Source organism: Salvia miltiorrhiza, chromosome 2 (assembly GCF_028751815.1).
Source record: "Salvia miltiorrhiza cultivar Shanhuang (shh) chromosome 2, IMPLAD_Smil_shh, whole genome shotgun sequence".
In the NCBI taxonomy this organism is placed as follows: domain Eukaryota; kingdom Viridiplantae; phylum Streptophyta; class Magnoliopsida; order Lamiales; family Lamiaceae; genus Salvia; species Salvia miltiorrhiza.
In genome coordinates, this window is record NC_080388.1 from 24,543,104 (window position 1) to 24,558,543 (window position 15,440).

The 15,440-nt window shown below is 39.5% G+C and overlaps 1 protein-coding gene and 1 long non-coding RNA gene across 2 annotated transcripts; both read left to right on the forward strand.

Annotated features, from left to right (window-relative positions):
• The first annotated feature begins 1,680 nt into the window (after positions 1-1,680).
• On the forward strand, positions 1,681-3,634 carry LOC131008173 (uncharacterized). Its single transcript, XM_057935067.1, has 3 exons — positions 1,681-1,767; positions 2,040-2,612; positions 2,702-3,634. The coding sequence occupies exons 1-3, from the start codon at positions 1,681-1,683 to the stop codon at positions 3,632-3,634; spliced, it is 1,593 nt and encodes a 530-aa protein (XP_057791050.1).
• A 5,469-nt stretch (positions 3,635-9,103) lies between these two features.
• Positions 9,104-12,056, forward strand: LOC131007808 (uncharacterized). Its single transcript, XR_009096300.1, has 3 exons — positions 9,104-9,303; positions 11,161-11,227; positions 11,831-12,056. It is a non-coding gene; the product is annotated as an uncharacterized LOC131007808 (long non-coding RNA).
• Positions 12,057-15,440: the final 3,384 nt, after the last annotated feature.

Below are 15,440 nucleotides of genomic sequence, written 5' to 3' on the forward strand. Positions count from 1 at the left end.
ATGCTGAAAACTTGAGCAGAGCTGGCATAGTCAGGAGGGGAACTTCAGCGCTGGTAGAAAGGTGCAGCGCTGGGAAAGATTGGAAACACCATCGATCGATAACGGCCTTGAAAGATTTCCTTTAACCTCCAGGGTCACTATTAGTTATGTAATTACTAGTTTACCATTGTCTTAGGTTTCTATAAATAGAGGATGCGCCGGTCATTGTAAACACATGCTATCAAAACACTAATACAATACTCTCCTTACTCGCTTTAGCTGTTCTCACTTTTTCTCTCGATTCATCAACATACTACAGGTGAATCACTTTCCCCATGATTAAAGGGTAAAATTATCGAACACATCAACCGGCGCCGTCTGTGGGAATTTGCGGATCGAGCTTAAGACATGAAGAAATCTGTGCATGAACTCTGCTCGGTCGAATTTCTTGGCATAAGCTATACATATTTGCCGAGAATTCAAGTGTGATGGGCACATACACTTGTTTGCGTGTGTTTCTAGGGTTTTGATACATCTCGAAGTGGGGTGTTTGCCTGGGTTTTCATAAATTTGCATGCATCTTACGTGATTTTAAATTTAACTTATCTTTTATGTTATTATAATTTTTATTGCGCTAATTTCTATTCAAATTTATGTTTATCGGAGTGTTGAGAGTTTCTTGCGGGCAAATCTATGGAATTCTTGGGATATGGTTCTCTGCCGCTTTATTTGCGGTAGAGATTTGTCGGATCCGTTAGATTTCTGGGGATTTTCTTGCATGATCTCTTTATCGAGTGGGAATTGGCTTTCTTAGGGAAATTCTTCGTGAAAATTATAGGCTGCCTTCCCTATGGATGTAAACATATGTTATTCAGGGAATTTTCCTTATATATTTCTTTTGAGACTGCTAACTCTATTTTTATAGGTCATAGAGGACACAAATATCATCAACAATTTACTGGGGCTCTTCGCGAGAGAGGGCAGGGCTCCTGCTCTTAATACAGATGCTACTGTCACCAATGAGGGAATCCGAGTTGAGGACTCCACACCCACTAGCCCATTTAGGCCCATGTTGTCAGGGCTGCAAGTGACTCCAACTGAACAAGGGTCAACTGCGCAAGGAACAGGACTGGTTAACGTTACAATGATTGAACAGATGCTGTCTTTTTTTAGCTACACCTACATGAGACAGGTGTTGGGAATGTCTGCACCACCGCTGAACTTGGGGTTACCGACAGCGGTGGGGCTTGGGACTGCCGGAATGATGGCTCAAACTATTCTTGAGAGATTACCAACTCAAAATCCACCACCTTTGGTGAGGAGCACTGTCGTCGTTCCTCCGAAAGGGGCAGGAGAAATCAGGGTTGAAAAAGTCAGGGATATGCGTTGTTTGGGACCTATGTTCCCAGGAGATATAGAGGGTATTGAGGATATTAGGGATACCTCCAGTCAAACTAATCATGTCACTGAACGACGAGAGAAAGGCACAGCGCTAGAGGATCCAGCTCAGTTGCAGGAGAGGGTCTCAGATATGCAACGACACCTCCAAGAATTGGATGAAGTGATTGAGGAAAAAGAAAAAGAAAGAAGCAAGGCTGTCTCACGAAAAAGGGGACGATATGAGAATTCCACTCATTCCAGGGTCGAGAGTCACCGGGATAGGCGTGACCATCTGCGAGAGAAAAATAAGTAAGCGCAAACATGCCAGTCAGCACTGCCCAGGGGAAGGCAAGGGAGAAAGCCGCTGCCAACAGCATTCCCTTGAAGCTATTGTTAGGACAGGGTCAAGTTCGTTCTCGGATTATATCTTGGCAGATCCTGATGACCCGGATGTACACATGGCCAGGTTTGAAACTATGATCATGTTACATCAGTACACAGAAGGGATCAAGTGTAGAATCTTATCTACCACACTAACGGGGATGGCCCAGCAATGGTTCAGAGCTCTGGAGCCTGATTCTATTCATTCCTTCTAACAATTACACGATGCCTTCATGTGCCAATTTGCAAGTTTTAAACACGCTGCGAAGATTGCTATGTCATTAATGGATTTAAAATAGAAACCTAATAAAACTTCGAAGGAGTTTACTCCCCGTTTTACCGAAGCATCTTTGGAGGTGCCCAAAGCTGAATCTCAGATTAAGGGCTACGCTTTCATACGTGGACTAAGACCAAGGGCTTTCTTTGATAATTTGCAAATAAAACAACCGAGGGACTTTGATGATATCTTAGCCCGACTCCCGGGATACATACATTTGAAGGAAGCTAGGGCTGCTCAAAAGACAGAATACAACGGCAACAAGCCCAAGAAAGCGGAGAATAAGGGTGAGATACTGGACACCCGTCATCAAGGGAGAGCACCGTACAGGGGACTACCGCCCCGAGTGCTGCCAGTGGAAGCGCAGCCGACATACCAGCCCGCTCGTAATGAGCAAACCTATAGAGGAGTGAATAATGTCAACCGACTCACTGATCAAACTCCGTTGAACAAACCTCAAGAAGAGATTTTTCATTTAATAAAAAATGAACCATGGTTCAGGGTTCCACGGGATTTTGCGGCGGGGCTCCCAAGCCAGGACCGAATGGACTGTTGTGTCAGTACCACAATCATTATGGACACCCTACAGAACATTGTGAGCATCTGTGTAATTTATTGGAAATATTTGTGCTATAGGGAAAGCTTGATCAATTTGTAAAATAAACACCACCCCCGCATTTGCAGGACAACAATTATAATCCCAGGGCTGGAAGGGAACAAGGGAATCAAGAGGATGATCGCAGGGCTGCTCCGCCTCGCAAAGAAAAGAGGCAGGTGCATATGATCATTAGGGAAGAAAGTGGGCCCATATCTAATAGGGCGCGGAAGCAAACCATCCGTTCGTGCAGGGTTGGCACTTTACCCAATCAAGTCATGAGTGTTCACAGTGCTGCAAGGGAGCCAAGCATTTCTTTTGGCCCCGAGGACCATGCCGGGCTGGTTCACCAGCATGATGACGCCTTGGTTTTCTCTGCAGACGTAGCAAATTGCACGGTCCACCGTATATTCGTGGATTCGAGCAGCGCTGTGAATATAATCTACAAAGACTATATGACGGCGATGGCTTTAGATGTCGCCTTGAAACCGCCGGGTAATCCACTATTTAGTTTTAGAGGGAAATCTATTTTGCCGTTGGGCTCTCTAGAGTTACCAATGATGTGGGGAAAAGAAGGGGCCTCGCGGACTCGCATTCTCAAATTTTTGGTGGTGGATTTTCTGAAACCAAATTACAATATCATCATCGGGCGGCCGACGCTGAATGCCTTCCAGGTCATGATCTCTATGTACCACCTGAAGATGAAATTTCCACTTGAAAATGGCAGGGTTGGGGAAGTGTCAGGGAATCAGTTTACGTCAAAAGAGCGCTTTGTCAAAAGTTTAACGACACAGGTCGGGATTAAGCGAGCACAAAGTTCCCAAGGAAGGTCAGCGGAGAAGGTTGCCAAAGCTGGGGGTAGTTCCAGGAACACAGCGGAACGAGCTAAGATAAAGGAAATCGGGAGATCTCCAGATAAGCAACAGCTGATCTCAACGAACGATAGGTGTATGTTGGTGGAATTATTCCCGGGAAAGATGGTTTCACCACTCGCGTGGGTACTGAGATGCCTCCAGCCTTAGAGAAGGAAATGATAGAATATTTGCGGTGCAACGCTGACGTGTTTGCTTTCACTACAGCTGATCTAAAAGGGATCGATCGGACACAAGCGGAACATCGATTGAATATTGATCCAACAAAGAAGCCAGTTATTCAAAAGAAAAGGCATTTTGGACCAGAGAAGGATGCAGCAATCAGGGAACAAGTTAAGGCCTTGCTACAAGCGGGTCATATTGTGGAGGTACAATACCCAGTTTGGCTGCCCGCCGTAATGGTTGAGAAAAAAGAAAAAGAATGGAGAATGTGTGTGGACTACAGGGACTTGAATGCTGCTTGCCCAAAGGACTGTTACTCTTTGCCTCGTATCGACCAGCTAGTTGATTCAGCGGCAGGGTGCGAGTTGTTGTCCATGCTGGATGCCTTTCAAGGCTATCACCAAATCAGCATGCATCCGGAAGACATAGCAAAGACAGCCTTTGCGGTGTGCTGCGGAGTTTTTGAGTTTGCAAGAATGTTATTTAGGCTTAAGAATGGTGGAGCTACATATCAGCGCATGATGGACACGATTTTCCAAAACCAAATTGGGCGCATCATATCAGTATACATTGATGACATGATGGTGCAGAGCAAGGCTGCCACTTCTCATCCTTCAGATTTGGAAGAGGTGTTCAAAGTTATCAGACAGAACAGACTAATGCTAAATGACTCAACTAGAAACACCTATAGATTGACTTGCAATAGAACAAGGACACTCTAGCAGTGGTAAGCTAATCCAATGTCGTCTCTCAAGGAAGATCTTAAAGGGCTTTTAATTATGTCACGAGAGAGCGGTAAACTTAGATTATTAAACTAAAACTTGTAATTAAAAACATAACGTGAAATTATACTTAACTTGAAATTAAACTAGAGAATTAACTAAGCATGCAAAGAACAAAGCTAAAAACGTAAGCAAAAAGAAACTATTAAAACCTAGGCAAGATTAAACGAACTTAAGAATTTAAACGAACTTAAGAATTTAAAGACTTGTAAATTAAAACTTCTAATCTACTAAGCATGAAACTAAATTGCATAATTTAAAGGAAAGCATGAAAATGCATAATTTAAAGGAAAGCATAATTTAAACAAAGCAAGTAAATTAAAATAAATACCGAAATACCGTAAACGTCGCAAAGATGAAATTGCTGTCACTCAATCCCTATCTTCGAAACAAAACTAAAACTAAAGTAAACTAAACTTGAAAATAAACTAGAACAAAAAGTAACTAAAACTTAAAGAACTAAGAAAGCTTGTAAAACCTAAACTTTGGCTACCTAGGCGAAAACTAAAGATTAGGGCAAAGATTTAATCTAACTAAGTGCCGGAGGCAGAAGATTATCTAACTAAATGCCGGAGGTAGGAGATTATTTTCTTCTTTCACGTTCAAGCCCCTTTTATAGACTTCATTCCAACCCTAATTATCATCAAACTCGCCTTGCAAAACTGGACTCTTAAGAAAATAGAATCGTGCATTCAAAGTTAAGTCCAGCTGGATTGTGCTCTGCAAATAAAAATCTTAGCTTTGGCGAGAAATTGTAGCTCTAGAAACGCAAGCTAACTCTGGAAAGGTATGACAAAGCTGGAAGTCAGCTCTGAAATTAGCGAGCTCTAGCGAATATAGCAGAGCTGGAAGTCAGCTCTGTCAATTCTTCCCAGCTCTGGAATGTGCTTACTCTGGTGCGTAAGTCAGCTCTGTCGAGTTTAGCTCTACTCTGACAAGTTTGTTCTGCTCTGGAGATTTCAGCTCTGATAGTGAAATTCAGCTCTGGAGATGGTCAGCTCTGACTATGAAAGTCAGCTCTGCTCTGATGCAGACCTATCCGCGCAGCTCTGCTCTGCTCTGCTCTGGTGCGGAATTTTAGCTCTGAACACCAATTTTGTGCCTAAGTACGCAATTTTGATCCAAAATCTCCAACATCACACTCTTCCATCTATAAAATCAGAATCTCCTACAAAGCGTAAAACAAACCATAAACGCACCAATTTGTAGAATATTTAACTTAAAATACGCACATGCAACCCCCTAAAATAAGAAAAATTAGGCATAAATCACTAAACCCAAAGAAATGCACATTCGGTGTCAGAACTGGGCAATTCCTGGCCTATCAAGTGACTCCGCAGGGCATTGAGGTAAACTAGGATAAGGTACAGACTATCGTATATATGACACCACCCAAGAATGTCAAAGAGGTACAAACATTAAATGGGAGACTCACAGCACTCAGGCGATTTATTTCTCGATTGGCAGACCGGAGTTTACCTTTTTTTCAAAATTCTGAGGAAGAGAACAAAGTTCGAATGGACTTCAAATTGTCAGCAAGCTTTTGAGTAGTTAAAACAATACATAGCGGAACTTTCAGTGCTGACCAAGCCGAGAGCTAGGAAAATCTTATTTTTATACATAGCAGTGGGAACGAAATCTCTGGGATCGGTCTTTATCAGGGAAGAACGGGGCCAACAGATACCAATTTATTTTGTCAGTAAAATGTTACAGGGGGCAGAGCTGAAAAACTTGAGCAGAGCTGGCATAGTCAGGAGGGGAACTTCAGCGCTGGTAGAAAGATGAAGCGCTAGCAAAGATTGGAAACACCATCGATCGATAACGGCCTCGAAAGATTCCGTTTAACCGCCATGGTCACTATCAGTCATGTAATTACTAGTTTACCCTTGTCTTAGGTTTTTATAAATAGAGGATGCGCCGGTCATTGTAAACACATGCTATCAAAACTCTAATACAATACTCTCCTTACTCGCTTTAGTTGTTCTTGCCTTTTCTCTCGATTCATCAACATGCTACGGGTGAATCACTCTCCCCATGATTAAAGGGTGAAATTATCGAACACATCAGTTGTAAAATCCCTAGCCTAAGTTCCCAATTACAGAGAGCCTGTTCTCTATAATATAGTTGGTATTTCGAACCCCATTTCAATCGAGTAAAAAGAGAGTTTGAGAGAGAGAGAGAGATAGTGGTCTGAACTCAAAAGTTCTTAGCCCCTGCAAGAAAGTCAAGTGTAGTCATTTCAACTGCGAGCTGAGAAGGAGACGAGAAGTCAATCCAGAGTATTGGCACTGAAACGTTGTTTCAGTTGAAGGTTTGTTGTGCACCCATAAGCACAAGCCCAGAGTGATTGTCAGTGTGATCAACTGACCATGGACGTAGGAACTTGTTCCGAACCACATAAAAAATCTTGTGTTGTTTATCGCTTTCAATATTTACCTTTCTTAGTTGTGCACAAACTCTTTATTTCACTGAAACTGATAAATCGCAAAGAGAAACTTAAAATCTGACAAAGTGCTAATCACAAAGGCTATTACTTAAATTTATTTTCCGATGCTGGTGTTATTAGTCTAACTGATAAATCCTTGTATAATCAGTAAGATTCATAACACTCATCTTATTTCAAAATCTAGACTGGAGCCTTATGAGGATTATAAATTAAAGCTTTGTGCCTAACTGAAATCAAAATACTGAAGTTATTTCAGTATCAGTCTACGCCCCTATTTTAACTTAAACTTTCTTTGACTATTGACTTCAGTCCACATCTTGCAGTATCAGTCGATACTCTTCCAGTCATAACAAAAGAATTTTGAAAAATAGTCTACTGATGTATTACCCCTCCCCCCCACATACACCAGTTCAGTGACCCTCCGGGACCCAACACCGGAGAAAAAAGAGGGAGAGGGCGCTTTTCATTTGAAATTGCTATGATGGCACTGACGACTGACGTGGGGAAACGTAGAGTCCCAGGTAGGTCGTGTCAGTTACTTTTTGAAAACTGACTTGACACGCCCGTCAGTTTGAAAACCGGCGGTTATCCTTATCCGCTGACATCACCAAGCCCACACGCCCCTTTTTCTGTACACTCCATTTTCTCACTACTAGAAAAACACTCATAGATAACGAATTTTTTCCGTTATCTATGACCCGAAAAACCGTTGTGTATATGACCGTTGTGTATGATTCATATCATACATAACGGTGAAAAAACCGTTATGTATAATAGCATAGATAACAGTACAATGCGCTCATACATAATGGTCGATACCCGTTATCTATAAAGGTTATACATAACGGTTTTTTTGCGTTATGTATTAAGATTTTTCCGTTATGTATTAAAAAAAATATTTTTATTTTCATCATAGTTAACAGTTTTTTGTACTTTATATAACGGTTTAACCGTTATCTTTTATAGAAATACATAATGATTTTTGAACTTTTTATATTGTCATGTATTCCAAATTAGCAATAACAATATTATATAGCATCCAAAATATTCATACATTATCATCCAAATGAACCAAGTATCATGTATACATCATCATTGCATATTTCGATTCAAAATTGAAAATACCAACTAAAACAAAAATCTATCATACTATGTTTCTAGCACCAAGTCATCAAGAACTAGTTGGTCAACCTGCTATGATTCTCTGGTTGTCTTTTGACCTCAAGCCATCCCAAGCTTCCATAAATTCATTACGCATTCTACTAGTTGCCTCATGCTCAAAAGCACCACCACGGGCGCCAAGTAAGCTGTCAATCTACACTCGGGTGTCCGATTTCATCATTCCAACTATCATTCTTATGCAATTGCACTTAAAGATACTGAATAAAGAAACACGAGCAAGGTTTCAGTTATTTGAACTATTCGCTTAGCATATAGTCCACAAGGAAGCACAAAAGACGGAAGTGGTCTCACCTCATCAACGAAAATTATAACAGGAGTTAGCTTGCTGGCAAAGGAGAAAACCACTCAAGTAAGTTTTTCAGCATCACCAATGTAACACCCGGGCTTTTGATGACGTGTTTAATTGCTTAAGTTTGAGTAATTAGGGTATAGATCCCTTGTTTGATTTACTTTGTAAAGAGATGAGGAGTTATATGAAGTTCCCTTGTTATTTTTAAGATGTTGAGATGTTCTTTTGATGATGTTTGGATGATGTGAGATTTTATATCCGAAATTGAGTTTGAGTATTCGAATAATTCGAGATAATTATTTGAATGAGAACGGTGAACTCGGAAGTGAGATCTGAGTCCGTTAAGACATTTTTGAAAATTTTGACTTTTTGACGATGAATAGTAAAATACTGCTATTTCGTCTTTTTGTCGACTTTCAAAATCTTACGTGCACGTCATCGAGAAATATTCTTAGTTTTTCGATACGAGTCCAATAATGAAAGTTTTTATTTTTGGATGACGAGTGAATAGTAAACTGTGATTTCTCGATAAACGAACCGAGCTCGTTTATCAGAATTTCGAGAACAAGCTTGCGTTTTCTATATTTATATAGAATTACGAGTATAATAAAAGTGAGTAGGAGTTGAGAGGGCGAGTAACGAAGAGTATGGGTAGTTAGTCGTTAAAACGAGACGAAACGAGATATTTAACGACTAAAGGATTAAATATCCTATAATATTTAAACCTACCCTACCCCTAACCACCCCCCAACCGCCCAAACCCCTTTTCCCTCACCAAGTGTTGACTGAGATCAGCCAAACACTGCACTCACTCACTAATCACACGCAACACACACACTGGCACCTAAAACACACACTACACACACCATTTTCCATTTAAGCTTGGACGGAGCTTTTGACTTCCGATTTGAGCACCGAGACGAGCGCCGATCATCTTTTCGATCACGTATCTAAGTAGGTAAGATCTCTACCTACGTTTTGATGGTTTTCTTTTCGATTTTCGTCGACGTCGAAAAACGTTGATTCTCGACTTTATTTTGAAACGACGTCGGATCGTCGTGAAATTTTAGTATGTTGTTCTTGGGTAGATGTTGAGCATGTTTAATGAAGGGAGTAAGAACGGAACGAACCGTAGCTATGAAACCCATGAGGGCAGCCCCGTTTTTCACATATTAGCTTGTCTTTCGATTTTTGTTTGATCGTTTTGACTTGATATTTGTGCTTAGGGGTATGCTAGGATCGATATATATTAAATTCGTATTTTTCCAAGCACGAAAATTGTATAAGTTTTTAGAGCATGATTATTTAAATTCGTGAAGTTTGAGACGTTGCATAATGAATATTATTGCGTATATGTGTTCTACGATATCACATGAGCATGCTAATTGATTTACAATTTATGGATGATAATTGTTGAACGAAATTAAAACTGGAATTCTGTCAAAATTTTACAGCAGTTTCAAGCTTATGTTTCGATGAGTTTTCATTGCTTGATGACTCTGAAATTTTAGTATGTTTATCTATGATATGTGTATTTCGTTGCTGCAAAATTTCATGTCTTTTGGATGATGTTTGCTATTTTAAAGATATTTTGAAAAATCCTTGACAGAATCTGTCAACTATTGGTAGACTTCACAAAAACGTTTATATCTATATATTAATCCATGAAGGATTTTGCATCACCATTTTTTTTAAACGAAACTAGACTTCAATACTTTTCTAAAAACATAAGATTTCGATTTTTATGACCTCTGAAACAGAGCAGTTTATTATTTCAAAAATGCCCTGTTCTGCTGTCATATTTGTCCAACAGTAAAAGTGTATGAGTTTCATTGTTTATTTGGCAGATCATATGAACGTTTTCTCTTGTGAAATTTTAACCAAATCTTCAAGGATACCTTTAGTTTTGGATGATTAAATTTGATGGAATTTTATTAAGGTTTGCCTTGGTTTCTAATGGCCTAAACAAAATTGGCAGAAACTGTCAATCTTTGACAGCCTGCACTAAAAGAGCAATATCTCCAAAAACCTTTAACCTTTTTGGTTAACTACTATTTTTAGAGTGAACTACACTTCATGAAGTTTTTGAGATCAATTGGTATGAGAGTTTATGATGATTGAGTTGGTTGTTATGAAGTTTTAAAGATGACACAAAAACAGTAAAACTTTCTAGAAAATAACTTGATTATATTTGTTTTGAGGGATGATACGATATGACTAAATGGTGTGAGTTGTGAGAGTTATGATTAACGCACATAAATGTTGGTATCTGACACTCGAACAATTGGTGTCGAGTATAAATGATAGTTTACTGATAAAGAGTTTTGATGATTTTGAATTGTTTGGTTTGCGTTGAAAAGATGTCAAGATGTTAAGTTTTGAGTCGAGAGACGAGTTCACGTAGTGAGATTCACGCGTTGAAATCTCGTGGCTGACATTATATATGAATAGGTCATGCCGAAATTTTTAGTGAAATTAGAATTTGAGCATAGTCAATTCTTGTTGAACCGTGACTCAAATACATGCCTAATGGAAAGTTTAACTTTCTAATCGGTTAATTAGACGAGATGAGAGCGAATAGATCTGCTAAGAAAGTGGACTTTTCGATGTGTTAAATATTTCTTTTAATTGAAGCGCTGCTAATTATAACATAAGGATGTTATAATTAATGAGTAATGACGAGAGATAATAATTGTTATATTGATTAACAATCAAGAGAGATGAACATTAGAGATACTAATGTTTCATAAAAGAGATTAGATTATTAATCGAGGTTTCTTTTATAACTTCTCACCAATTCTTCATAACGATGAAGGTCCTTTTGGGAAGTAACGACTTGAGGGAGAGAGTGACGTTACTCATTGATACAGAGACACAACGAGGTGGGCATTACTTTTACTATACGTATATAGAGATCCCCTGCGTGTCGTAGGCCTCTTATACGAATGAATGCATGGGATGATTTAACTGTTAATTTCAGTTTTATATATCTATCAAACGAGTTTAATGCTACCTTTGAGCAAGTTATTTCATGACAAAATCTTTGAGTTAAAGTTATTTCAAGTATTGTCTTGCCATAAAATGTTTAAATTTTAGTATGATATCTATCTGCTTTGGCTTTGCCAATGATGCAATCGAATTCGGGTCCTGAGCAGTTGATAGCTATCCTGCCAGGACTAGTGTACACCAGTGACCGTGAGTCATCTAGCGGGTTGGCCGGTCAAGTGACCGTGAGAGGTGGCCACCTCTCCGGCACACAGTTTCAGATATGATAGATTACAAAAGAACTTAGTCTGATCAGACGAACTTTAAGAATCACAAATGAACTTAGTAAGCTTGGGCATTTTTAGCGAAAAACTCCCTTGCTGTACTGATTATGATGGCATGACAATTTACAGTTTTGAAGCATGTATTTTTATACCTAGGCATACGTGCCCACTGAGTGCTTTTGTACTCAGCCCTGCATATGTTTTCTAAATGTGCAGGTTGAGCTGATGTGATGATGGTGCTGCAATGAGCGGAGTCTCCAGGGTTGTTAATAAATAGTTAACCTGTCTAGAATATGTCTTCATACATATGTCTAGCTACTTTCCGCTGCAAGATGTTGTTGATGTTATAGTATGTTATGTCATACTTTGAGTCTTAAGAGAATGGTTTCATACGATGTATAACTTGATTAATGATATTAATTAAGTTTTATGCTGTCTTTCATAGACTGTTTTCAATTGAGTATTAATGAATAAAAATGACGAGTTTTATTAAGATGAGTAAGTTTTACGGCTATAAATGACGCCCCTTTTCTTCCCCTTCTTCTTTAACCCCATCCCTAGTCGTGGATCACTCGGCCTAACTATCCATAGTTAGGGCGGGCTGTGACAGAGTGGTATCAGAGCGAAGGAAAGCTCTGAATTAGAAGTCTTGAGTTTAGTCTAGAATGAGTCACTAGACTAATAGTTATTAACAACCGTGAGCTCAGCGCACCATCACACCAGGCTCAACGAGGTATGTAAAATTTCAAAGTTTATTTGACGTTAAATTTTGAAGAGCATGATGTTGAGGTTATATGATGAGTTATGATGTTACACTTTAAAGGTGCATAGTTTGAGTTTGAGGATGACAACATGATTAATAATGAGTTATTATGTTGTAAGAGCATATGTTGATGTTACATGATGAATCATGAGAGCGTTTGTATCGTATGATGTTATATGATTGAGGATGCATAATTATGAGTTATGATGTGATGTATTTGAGATGTTTTGTGATGAGAATTGTTTGAGCAGTTGTGATAATTCACGATGATTTAGATGAAGGAATCTAATGTCATTGTTAAGAGAGATTTTTTTTACTAAGTAGAAGGATGAAATGAGAACTTAGAGCTAAAGCTTGAGAGAATTAGCAATTGCTTTAAGTACTTGTTGGTTTGAGTTATGAGTTTGAGTTATGAGCTTGAGTATAATAGCATGATTAATGATGAGTTATTAGCATGCTGCAATGAGATATTGTACGATATGTTGAGTTGTTTTGTGACGCGAGTTTTGCTCACGCAACCTTAATGGTACTTGAGGAGGTATCATGAGCCATAGTCTTTGGAGATGGCTTTGAGAGAGAATTGTTGAGTTGTCTTACTGAGTCACGATGATTTAGATTAAGGGATCTAATATCATTGTTTAGAGAGATTCCCTACTGAGTAAAGATGGGACGAGATGAGAATTTAGATGTTTTGAGCTTGAGTTTTAAGATAACAGTACTACTTAATAGGAGTTTTGCTAAGTTATGTTTTGTTTATTTCTGTTGCTGGAGCCAAGTAGAGTTAGTTCCTAGAGTCACCTTTAAGTTCTCCTTATAGGTTGGCCAGGACTGTTGGCACTGCACGAAAGTGGACTGTTGTGAGATCGAACTCAAGAAAGATCGGATACGAGGACGAGGCGTACAGTATGTGGTACAGAGATACCCTAGCAGATTTTCAAACACATGTTCATAGACTATGAAAGGATGAAAGCCTTATGGTTGTTACTAGACTGGATGGCATCGTGCACCTAGTCCCCGTGCTACCAATCGAGTGGTAGGATTGAGCAAGGAAGAAAGCCACTCAATATGATGGGACATGTTGTCTTGAGCATTGGACCCACAGGAGATGAGATTTGTTACAGATACCCAGATTTTCTATGCGGATCTACTGACCGGATGCTTGTTTTCTACCAGGGACTCTAGAAGAGTGTAGTAGATATCGAGTCGATCCTTGAGTATCAGTTACCAAAGATGATAAAATGATAAACGATAATGAGGATGAGAAGTAGCCGAGGAGGGCTAGAGTTGATGAGGATGAGAAGAGAAGTCGATGTAGGCTAGAGCTAAGGATGATCTTGAGAGTATGCGCGGTACACCCTCGTTTTTGATTAGTTGCAATTACATTGCGATGTATATAACTTACTTAGGAGATACTGGTACTTGAGATTTTGACATGATGATAGATAAGCATGCGAATATAGTACCCTACTGATGTTAAGTAGATGGATGTTCCTAGTGTGCTAAAGTAGCAACTAGATGAGTTAACTGGTAGCAATTACCGTAGGAGGTCCAGACCGAGACATAGTACTATTAATGGTGTCGGTTTAGAAGGGACATTACGATAGATACTATGGTTTTTGTAGGGTTTAAATAACCCCTTTATGTAAGCCCTCTAAAAGGAGGCATTCTACTGATGGATATATTAGGTTGACCAGAGTGGTCTTTTTGTTAGCATTTCGTGAGTGCTTATTGCCTTACAGATGAATGTTAAGGTGACCGTGAGGGTTTCCTTAAAGTTGAGTTAGTAAATTGAACTTGAGTTTTGAGGATGCTTAGAGCGTTGGTCGAGTTGAGTTTTCCTTTTGTGATTTCAAAAATGCCTCAAAGATGTCATCAAGAGTGTGATGTGAAGGATAGGCGGGATAATACTCCGCCACCACCACCGCAACATGAGAGGAGAGTCGAAAAATATTGAACTTTCGAAACAAGAGTCTAGAACATAGGACCCTGAGTTTAAGCTTTTAGCTTGCTGGTGTGAACTTAAGTTTTGTTATGTATAGTATGTTGAGGGTTTAGAAGACACAGAATTTCCAAGTTCGGGATAGTATATCCCGTGTGACTGGGGAGTGATTATGTTGGACCTGGCCAGTCCGCATGATCCAAATCTCAGTAGACGTGTTTTGGGTTTATAAACCCATGTGTTTCAACTTTCGGTTGAAAAGCCAGATGGGTTCTTACTCTAGGTCATTTTTGTTCGACCTGGTAGTTACTTCATTCTACCCTCTGGTCATTCATTTGAGTCTCTTGAACAATTTGTTTTGATGTCATTCTAGGGTTGAACCCTTACAACTTTTGAGTTATCCTAGTAGATTCTTTTGATGTATAAGACTAGTGAGAGGCACGTCAGAGGACTTTAACACCTGAGCAACTGGCAAACTACACTTGAGAACAATTGAAGACTACTCTTGAGAAGTATGTACAGAGGAGTACAGTAAGCAGCGAGAGGCTGATTATCGAAGTTTGATGCAAGGAAAGAAATCGGTTGTAGAGTATAATCGAGAATTCTGTGAGCTAACACGCTCGCTCATCAGAAGATGGATACTGATGAAGAGATGTCTGAGTTTTAAGTGCCGGTTTAAGGCAGGACTTTAAGGTAGTATGGGCAAGTTATTGGATGCACCGGTTAGAATCCTGTTTAATACAGGAGTCTCGCATTCTTTAATTGGTTGAAGCATGTTACCTTCAAACTCGAACCAAAAACAAGCTAGTCCCGAGTTGAGAGTAATCACTCCTGTAGGAAGAGCTACTACAGTTTCTCACATGATTTCTAACTTAGAGCTTGAGTTATGATCACTAAAGATGAAAACAAGAACCTTGCACTTAATGCCTATGTGGAACGTAGACATTATTCTAAGGATGGACTGGTTAGAAGAGAACTTTGCCCCGATTGATTGTAAGAAGAGACAGATAACTTTCCAACCACCTGGGAAGGAACAGACATGTTTTCCCAGCATTGATAGAAAGAAGAGAGTTCCAATCGTTTCAGCACTTCAGGCGTCGAAATTGGTAAAGAAGAAAGGAGCA